This window comes from Populus alba, chromosome 12, assembly GCF_005239225.2.
Source record: "Populus alba chromosome 12, ASM523922v2, whole genome shotgun sequence".
Classification (NCBI taxonomy): domain Eukaryota; kingdom Viridiplantae; phylum Streptophyta; class Magnoliopsida; order Malpighiales; family Salicaceae; genus Populus; species Populus alba.
Window position 1 is genome coordinate 262,469 of NC_133295.1, and position 11,018 is coordinate 273,486.

An 11,018-nucleotide genomic window follows, 5' to 3' on the forward strand; every position below is an offset into this window, starting at 1 on the left:
ATAAATCATATCCTGAGACCTCATCTAACCGCTTAAGTTATTGGGTTGAGATGGTTTTTTTGACACTTCTTCCTTATTGATGCTGAAAGAGAAAGACCTTTAAGGACGACCAATCCCACAGCATCTAACTGAGTGCAAGAACCTTCAAACTCCATTAATTCTCCATTGTTTGTCTGTACTTTTCTAGCAACTGTTCAATAAAGCTATTGCCAGATCGAAGACTTGGAGGTAAAGAACCTTCAAACTCCATTAATTCTCCATTGTTTATCAGTTTTCTAGTTTCAACAAAACTATTGCCGGAACGTGTTGACTGTAGACTGGATTGAAGGGGACATAAGAAGGTGAGGATGACTCTTTAACTCTGCATGCCCCCTTGCTTCAGCTGTGAGTGTAAATTATTATGGAGTTTTCTTAATAATAATATCATTTGAATATATTTATAATAAAAAAAAAATATTTAAGAAAAATACACTGATCATTCACATTACCAACCAAGTACACAGGAAAAGTTGATAGGAACTTTTGGATAATTAAAAAAGACTTTTTGGGTCGTAAAAAACAATATATATATATGTGTGTGTGCAAAGTCATTAGTGCTCCATATTGCTTTGCCATGAAGGTTACATGACTTATGTAATATTTAAATGTGCAAAGTCATTGCTTGGCGTAATTATTACTTTGCCTTGGTTTCCATCCGTCTCGAAACAACAATTAATTAGTGGGACATTATTCTGCACAATTTTATTTTTACTTTATTTTTTATTATTCATTTATGTTTCTGTTGCATTTTTAATACTAACAATTATGTGCTGATGTACAAATTAGTCTTTCTTTGCTCCGATTAAAAGGCACATCGTAGATTTAAGATCTAACTTAACTTCATTAATTAAGGTTTTATCTGAAAATTTGAGTCTCTAACTTCATAGTCTATATATATCCATGTTTAATTTCCATTAATGAATTAATATTGACGCGTTTCCAACACTCCCTCACTCTTGATTTAGTCAACGAAGGGACCTAGCCAAGGAAACTTGTTTGATGCTTCTCCCAGTGACAAAGATCAAACATATATATACTAACAATACTAGGAGACAAGTTTTGGTTCAGGAAATTATTAATATGTAATCTCTATAGAGCATGATATCTAGTCCATTTTAATTATTTTTAACACTAAAAGAATGAATTAATTTAAGAAAAATAAGCAACCCGTAAACTGTTTGGAAATCAAATACAGCCGTGTTCCTATACTAGTCTCATCAATGAAGACTTTAGGGTCATGGAAAAGGATATATACGCGAAGGCATTCGAAGAATGAAGATTGGTTATCCCTTGTTGATGCTGAAAGAGAAAGACCTTTTAAGGACGACCAATCCCACAGCATCTAATTGAGTGCAAGAACCTTCGAACTCCATTAATTCTCCATTGTTTGTCAGTTTTCCAGCAACTGTTCAATAAAGCTATTGCCAAAATATTAAGTTAATTTTTTTTAAATGATTTTTTATAATTGTGATGTGTTAATGTAAAAAAATAATATCATTTTAATATATTTAAAATAATAATAAAATATTTATCCTGGATATACAGGGGGAAAAAAGAGAGTTTGATTTCTAACATTTCGCAAAGTAATATTATTTCAATAAATTTGAATTATCAAAATAGAATACTCCGTGTTATATTAAAGATAAAGGATAACATAGAGTATTAACAAAACTTATAATATTATGATGTAATTAAGATTAGACATGAATAGAATTCCACTTTGTATATTGAGTCTTTAGTAATTAATAAATAAAGATTTGCTGATTTTTCCTTGAGAAAGTTGGATTTAGTATCTTGTCGGACCTATATACTCTTGAATCTAGCATGCATCTAAGTAAAAAAGAAATTGGATTTGGCATCGCTCAAGAGTTTCATGGGTTTGACTTCCTTGATCTGAAAGAAGATTGATTCTCCCTTGTTGGAAATTATAAAATCATTATGTTTTGGGTTCTTTTTTTATTTGTCCATTTTTTTTATTCTTGATCACTTAAATCAATCTCCTTTTCTGGGAGTATTTTAAGATTTATAGAGTTATGAACAGATTGCTGTACAAATCTACGAGTGTGCAAGCAAATTAAAACAATTCTTATGAATTAAAAGAATAACACTCGACTGATTCTCACAACAGCAGCAATATTTGCAAGCAAAATAAAGTAATTCTGATGACTTGTAAGTCATAAATAACTATTAAAAAGTGTAACAAACGTACCCATCAGACGATTCTTATGGTGTGGAATGCGTGATAAGAAGCAAGGAGGTCTTGGCATAGGCTCCCTAATGTCAAAAAACAGGGCTCTGTTATTTAAATGGATATGGAGACTTTCTTCTCCGAGCTCTGCTCTATGGAAATCCTTAATTATTAACCTGTACAGACCAGATTTCATAGAAGGGTAGAAGTCCCGAAGAACGTACAATTCCAATCAGACGAGCTGCGAAGGAAGAGCACAGAGTGTACCTATAAGCACATAGACTTGCATGTAGGGGATTTTATCTACTCTCAACAAAAATGTCAGTTTTGGAAGGTAATTAATATGCATAATTGAATATTTCTTTAACCCAATTTGGAACAAAAGGTATGTGAAAAGAAAGTTTAATTTTTTTATTAATATTAAGATGTACTATTGAGGGACATATGCAACACCACAACCCCCGCAATGCTAAAACCACCACTATAAAAGTTCTATTAACTATTTGAAAAGAAACATTCCTTCCTGCTTAAAGAATCTTGAGCGGGTCTAAAATCCATATGAATGGCTGTTCTTTTAGCAGATTTTCATAGACTTGCTGCACATCACTCGCATAGACTTGATCTCAACAAAAATGTTAATTTTGGAAATTAATTAATATTACCGTGTTTCCAACACCTCTGTTTAGTCATTATTGTCTTTTGTTGGCATGGAATTTTATAGAAGACGAGGACGAGTGGTAGAAGTCCCCAGCAACGTACAGTTCCCATAAGACGAGCTGCAAAGGAAGAGCACAAACTGTATCTATTAATTAGCACATGTTCATTGCTATTTTCTGAGAAACATATAAATTGTTTAACCCTTCAAGTAAACAGTCCCCTGTCCTTGTTAATAATAGCAATAATAATCTATCAGTACATGCGAAGGGTAGATGTCCCCGAGAACAGCTGCCATCAGACGAGCTACAAAGGAAGTCCTAATGAGAGCATGAACTGTATCAGTTAGCACAACGACTAGCTGAAAAAATGTCAATTTTGGAAATTAGTACTGCCGTGTTTCCAACGCTCACAGCTCTCCTTGTGTTGTGTGGACAATATCTATACATCCAAGTTCTCCCTTGTTGATGCGCTGAGAGAAAGACCTTTTAGGAATAATTGTTTAACCCTTCAAGTAAACAGTCCCCTGTTCTTGTTAATAATAGCAATAATAATCTATCAGTACATGCGAAGGGAAATTAGAGCATGAACTGTATCAGTTAGCAGATATCCCCGAGAACAGCTGCCATCAGACGAGCTACAAAGGAAGTCCTAATTAGCACAACGACTAGCTGAAAAAATGTCAATTTTGGAAATTAGTGTTTCCAACGCTCACAGCTCTCCTTGTGTGGAAATATTTGCAAGTGAACCTTCAGCACCACATGAAGAGTGGACAATATCTATACATCCAAGTTCTCCCTTGTTGATGCTGAGAGAGAAAGACCTTTTAGGACGACCAATCCCACAGTATCTAGCAACTGTTCAATAAAGCTATTGCCAGAACGTGTGTTGACTGTAGACTGGATTGAAGTGGACATAAGAAGGTGAGGATGACTCTTGTGGCTTGAATTTCTTGGAAATTATATTTTAGTGAAAATTATAGCAATCTTCGCATAAATCTTATTGCTAAATACAATTTGGAAAAACATCTCTGAACATTCAAATTAAGCTGTCACCATTTTTAATTTTTTTTTTTTATCTTACTATAAAAATTTCACAATTAACTACCTTATTTATTAGCACTTGTGTTAGTGAATTAAAGGACTTCTCCTGGTGTGAAAATATTGGCTGAATGAATTTATTGGTTACTTAATCTTGTTGTACAGCTGCGGATTGGACATAAGAAGGTGAAGATGACTTTGTTTATCATTTATTTTTTCAATTATGTATACATAATCCCATAGTTTAAATTATTTATTATTTATTATTTAGAATAGAAAAAGGAAAAATCAAAGTATATCAATTCAAGGAATGATAAGCAAGAAAAGTGTTTTAAAAAAAAACAAAATATTACTAATCAAGATTTGTCAAATAACGATTTGGTTATTTTAAAACTAAAAGGATTAATTAAATTAAGAAATATTAGCAACCTCTAAAACCCCGTTTAATCTATTTAGAAAATTAATATTAGTTTTTTAATATTTTTTTATGATTTTAATAAATTAATATTAAAAATTAAAAATAAATTTTAAAAATCATCACATTAATATATTTTTAATTAAAAAACATCGCTTTACATTACCAGGCGCGCACTCATTAGGTGCCCCCATTGCTTTGCGTAATTATTACTTTGCCAATAAACAATTTAGTTTGCGCAATTTGAAGTCAATTTGATAGAACCTTACATATTTCCATGGGTTTTACTCTTACGAGAGACGAGAGAGAATATTTGAGATTTGAGATCTGCTATAGTGCGGATGTTAGTATGGTGAGTTGGTGCACCTTAAACTTGTAACCCTCTAGATTACTTCTGGATTGATCATCCAACTACGGTTGGCTCGATTTAAAAGTTGATTGGATAGTCCTGATGAACATATATTAGCATTAGTGTTATATAGTGCACTGGAATTTTGGTACACCTAGTGACATGGTAAAATTTGCAATTGATATAAAATTAAAAAACCTAGCATGCATACTAATATTAAAATTAACTATGCTTAAATTAAAACAAGTATATAAATTGAAAGACTGATAAGCAAGAAAATTATTTTTAAAAAACAACATACTACTAAATTAAGCATAGTTAGGAAATCAATATTAATTTTTTTTAAGTTTATTTTTTTTTATTTTTATCCATTAATATTTTATTATTTTTTTGTATTTTTTTTTTGTGAAATTTTTCTATGGTTTTGAAAGTGACAAAGATTAACTCACATTTTTTTTATTTCGATCTTCATTGAATCTTACTTTTGAAAATATTTTTTTTAATTAAATTAAATTAATTGCATGAGAGGAAGCAAATTTTATTCAAACAAGCTATTGCCAGAACGTGGACATAATAGGTGAGGATGACTCTTTAACTCTGCAAGCCCACTTGTGGCTTATTAAGAAGTTTTCTTCCGATTTTGTGGCTTTGAATTTCTTGGAAATTACATTTGAGTGGGCAAAGCAATCTTCTCATAAATCTCATTGCTAAATACAATTTGGAAAAACATCTCTGAACATTCAATTACCGAGCGCACACAAAGTCATTGCTTTGCGTAATTATTACTTTGCCAAGAAACAACAATTCAGTTTGCGCAATTTGAAGTCAACAAGGAATCTTGTTTTAATATACTTTGCCGCGTTTCCATTAATTAATTAATATTGCCGCGTTTCCAACACGCACTCACTCACTCTTGTACTTGAGATTTGATTTCGTCTTTAGATGTTTTACACATCCTATGTCAGTCAGTATACAATCTAAGATTAGTTTGTGTATAAATACTACTAAGAATGTCTTTCTTCATTCCTCATCTCTCCCAAATATACTTTGAATCCTGTAAGGCCAGCCAAACATGGGGTTTCCACCTATTTCATCTCTCTCTTTCATTCTGTTTCTCTTCCATTTCCATTCAACTATTTCTTCTTCTCATTTCTGTGCTCCTCACCAAAGCCTTTCTTTGCTCCAATTCAAAGAATCCTTTTCCATTAATAGCTCTGCTTCAGTGCGTTGCCAGCATCCCAAGACAGAGTCGTGGAAAGAGGGTACAGACTGCTGCTTGTGGGATGGAGTCACTTCAGTGCGTTGCCAGCATCCCAAGCTGAGATACCTTGAGGTCCTGGACTTGTCCAACAACAGCTTGAGTGGTTCTATGCCATTATGTTTGGGGAACTTCAGCAGAATGCTCTCAGTATTGCATCTCGGCATGAACAATCTTCAAGGCTCTATCCCTTTAACATTTTCAAAGGATAATAGCTTGGAATATCTCAACCTCAATGGAAATGAATTGGAAGGGAAAATACCACCGTCCATCATCAACTGCACAATGTTGAAAGTTCTTGATCTTGGCAACAATAAGATTGAGGATATATTTCCTTATTTTCTAGAAACGCTTCCAGAGCTGCAAATTCTTGTCCTAAAATCCAATAAACTCCAAGGTTTTGTGAAAGGTTCGACAGCATACAATTCCTTCTCTAAATTATGTATTTTTGACATCTCTAACAATAATTTTAATGGGCCATTGCCAACTGGGTATTTCAATAAGCTTGAAGCAATGATGGTCTCAGATCAAAACATGATTTACATGAATGCATCAAGAGGTAGTGCAATACCATACCGAAGATATTTCAATTCCATAAGTTATGTCTATTCCATAGAGATGACATGGAAAGGTGTAGAAATTGAGTTTACAAAGATTCGAAGTACTATCAGAGTACTTGATTTGTCAAATAACAATTTCACCGGAGGGATTTCAAAAGTGATAGGAAAGCTTAAAGCACTCCAACAGCTCAACCTTTCTCATAATTCCCTTACAGGTCATATTCAATCATCATTCGAAAATTTGACCAATTTGGAATCATTAGATCTATCTTCAAATTTGCTTACCGGAGGAATTCCAACGCAGCTGGGGGGTCTAACATTTCTTGCAATCCTAAACCTTTCACATAACCAACTCGAGGGGCCCATACCAAGTGGAGAGCAATTCAACACCTTTGATGCAAGCTCATTTGAAGGAAACTTGGGTTTATGTGGATCCCAAGTACTAAAAAAATGTTACGGTGACGAGGCACCATCATTACCGCCATCAAGCTTTGATGAAGGAGATGATTCAACATTGTTTGGAGAAGGATTTGGATGGAAAGCTGTGACAATGGGGTATGGATGCGGGTTTGTGTTTGGAGTTGCAATGGGATACGTTGTGTTAAGAACAAAAAAGCCTTCATGGTTTTTTAGGATGGTTGAAGATAAATGGAATCTCCAGAGCAAAAAAACAAAGAAGAATGCTGGCAGATATGGTGCTTGAAGAAACTAAATAATGCAATTGATATTTTCAAGTAAGTTTTGCAAGCATTTGAGCTTTCAAATTTTATGTTCACAGTTTATGTTAGGCTATGTTTTCTTTACCATTTCATTTTATCAGTCTTATCTGTCTAATTTTGCAGTACAATCAAGATATCAAGTGGATCAACAATTGGGTGGCAAAATCATAGTATTGGATTTTTATTTTTTTTTGTAGTTTACATAATTCAAGGTTAAATGTACATTACTTCTATGAAAAAGAATTCATGCATGTAACAAGTTTGTGTTAACTATAAAATCATTTATGTTTTGGGTCCCTTTTTTATGTCTTCATTTCCTTATTCGTAATCACTTAAATCAATCTCTGTTTCTGGAAGTATTTTGAAAGTTATAGAGTTATGAACAGATTGAAGCAACTCTTGTAAATTTAAAAGAACACTTGACTGACAGATTCTGTTAACACAATATTTGCAAGTAAAATATAGTAATTCTGGCAACTTGTAAGACATGAATAACTATTAAAAAGTGTGATAAAACCATCTCAACACGCACAAACAATGTTCTAAAGCAATTTAGACCCACTCCAAATACTTTTGACTAAGGTGTTCGTATAATTAGAAATTTTAGTTTCCAAGAAACAAAAAGCTTCAATATCATTGGAACTAACATACTTTTGCGCAGCTCCCCTTCTACAAAGACTGCCTAAATCTCTATAATTCTATGGTAGCATCTGCTTAAGATTAGAACAAAACTCATAAACTGGGCACCAGAGCAAGAACTTAGAGGGAGTCCAACCATTCCTTCTATTTCGTATCAATCTGACTCCGAATATGTTCAGCAACCAAACCATCATTTGTATCTCTATGAATCCCTAAAAACTTGCCAAGGTGATGTGTAGCTGCCACCTCTCGTGCAGAGCTATAGACTATTGTGGGTTCAGTACAAGTTGCCAAATTTTCCAACCTTCCATTGACATTGGCAAGAGTAGAGTCCATAGAGTTGTCACTAACCTCCTTATCCATCTCTGTCAAACTGCCTCTGGCATTAAGAAACCTAACCTTATACTTTTTCCTCCTTGAAACAATTCCTAATGATACCTGAGAACGATCCTGTTTCCCTCTGTCCAATACTCTTTTTTAGTCATCAACTAGTTAAGGGAGCTCTCCTTGCGTGGAGATATCCAGCAAAAATCTGTACCAAGGGTTGCATTATTGCCTTTTGTTGGCATGGAGTTTCATAATAGAAGACGAGGACGAGTGGTAGAAGTCCCCAGAAACGTACACTTCCCATCAGACGAGCTGCAAAGGAAGAGCACAAACTGTGTCTATTAGCAGATATTCATTGCTATTTTCTAAGCTATGAAATGCTTCTTCTTCTTCTGGCTAACATATAAATTGCTTAACCCTTCAAGTAAACAGTCCACAGTACATAATCTATCAGTACATGCGAAGGGGGATCCAATTAGTATTAAATTTATAAGCCAGCAAGGAATAATAGCGGGGTAGATGTCCCCAAGAGCAGTTGCCATCAGACGAGCTACAAACGAGCTACAAAGGAAGTTCTAATTAGAGCATGAACTGTATCTGTTAACACAGACTTTCTGCAAAAATATCAATTTTGAAAATTAGCATTGCCGTGTTTCTGACGCTCACTCTTGTGTGGAAATATTTGCAAGTGAACCTTCAGTTCCAAAGACTTGGAGGTCGACAGACCAAATGAAGATTGATTCTCCCTTGTTGATGCTGAAAGAAAGAGACCTTTTAGGAGGACCGATCCCACAGCATCTTGAGTGCAAGAACCTTCAAACTCCATTCTCCATTGTTTGTCAGTTTTCTAGCAACGGTTCAATAAAGCTATTGCCAGAACGTGTTGACTGGATTGGATTGAAGTCGACCTAAGAAGGTGAGGATGACTCTTTAACTCTGCTGTGAATTTCTTGGAAATTATATTTTAGTGGGCAAAGCAATCTTCGCATAAACCTCATTGCTAAATACAATTTGGAAAAACATCTCTGAACATTCAAATTAAGCTGTTACGATTTTTAAACTGTTCTACATTACCGAACGCGCACAAAGAGTACTTTTGGGTCACGAGAAACGATATATAATTACTACTCACTCTTGTACTTGAGATTTGGTCGGTCAGTGACTTCGATTTCGTCGGTATACAACCTAAGATTGCTTTGTCTATAAATATACTACTAAATATACAAACAATGCCTTTCTTTATTCCTCATCTCTCCCAAATATACTAAATCCTGTAAGGCCAAACATGGGGTTTTCACCACCGTCCCTCTCTTTCATTCTGTTTCTCTTCCATTTCCTTTCAACAATTTCTTCATCTCATTTTTGTGCTCATGACCAAAGTCTTTCTTTGCTCCAATTCAAAGAATCCTTTTCCATTAATAGCTCTGCTTCATGGAATTGCCAGCATCCCAAGACAGAGTCGTGGAAAGAGGGTACAGATTGCTGCTTGTGGGATGGGGTGACCTGTGGAATGAAAACCGGCCATCTAACTGGGCTTAACTTGCTTGGATTCAGGTGCAGAAAAGAATGTAATGAGGGATGGTTTCAACACAAAGATGACCACTTTCACAATTGCAAGAGTGCATGCCATTCAGTTACTTCTGTTATATCCCTGATGCAGGATATATAAAAATACCACACAGCAACAAAAATACCAATATTTTGATCATTTCACAAGCTCGTTCATCGGAGTAAGATCCATTAGATAAGCAAGCTACAGTGCCCTGTTTATTAAAGCTAATAAAGCATTCAAAATAATGTTGCTGCTAATAAAGATCTCAAAAAGGACAAGTTAGGAATGTTCAATCTTAGTTAAGAATGTTCCCAAAGTACTTATCAAAGTGAAACTAAATTTCACTCAACATAGTCGGTGGGTGACAGCAAGTTTTAGAATAACAAGGCAATAATTTTAAACCATCATTGTTTTGCTAAATGCAAGACAAAGCTCAAGCACATGAGAGGCAATTCAAATGCGATCTATACTCGCCGAGCTTTTGTGCATCACCGAACCACTTGCTCATCAGATTAGAGATCCTCATATTTATCAAAACAGCTTCAAACTCTCTGATAATAACTTTTGCAAGCATGGTCTTCCCGGTGCCTGGAGGTCCATATAACAATACCCCCTTTTGTGGACCAAGAAGTTTCTCATGTGAGAAGAGCTCAGGTTTCCGCAGAGGAAGAATCACCAGTTCATACAAAGCTTGCTTGATAGATTCCAATCGTCCAATTGAAAAATAAAAATATACAAATGCAGCATATTGATATACCATTAAACCGACCATAAATTTTAAAGCCTCTATTCCAATCAATTATATTTTCAACATGAGAACATGGCCATATTGGATAGTGTTTAGAGGATAGGCTTGATTGTTACGAAGCAGTTTAAATCTTCCACAAAGCAATTGCCATCAGAAGGCTTCATAATTGAAAATTTGGTTTTCGATCCAAATTTCATTAGGCATAGAAAGAACCAAATTTCATTAGGCATAGAAAGAACTAATATCTATGTTTCCCAGTTATAGCAATCATATTGGTTCAAGGCCAAGTCTTCAAATTTAATTTCTTCCAACTATGAAACTGTCAAGTCAGTCACGCAGGAGGCTATTACTGAACATTGGCGTTCACATAGTATCATTTTCAAAAAAAGTGGACTCATATAAATGTAACTATTAATCATGTGCCATTAGTTTATGATATTCAAGAGACTCAAATATACTCCATTTGATGGATATTTTCATGTATTCAGTTGTCATTAGAAACTGAGTATTTGTTGCATGGTAGCAGCCAA

The 11,018-nt window shown here is 34.5% G+C and overlaps 1 protein-coding gene across 1 annotated transcript; it reads left to right on the forward strand.

The window, feature by feature from the left end:
• The first annotated feature begins 6,024 nt into the window (after positions 1-6,024).
• Positions 6,025-7,641, forward strand: LOC118037790 (receptor-like protein 9DC3). Its single transcript, XM_035043892.2, has 2 exons — positions 6,025-7,237; positions 7,346-7,641. Exon 1 carries the CDS (start codon positions 6,055-6,057, stop codon positions 7,204-7,206), a length of 1,152 nt encoding a protein of 383 aa, XP_034899783.2. The 5' UTR covers positions 6,025-6,054; the 3' UTR covers positions 7,207-7,237; positions 7,346-7,641.
• Positions 7,642-11,018: the final 3,377 nt, after the last annotated feature.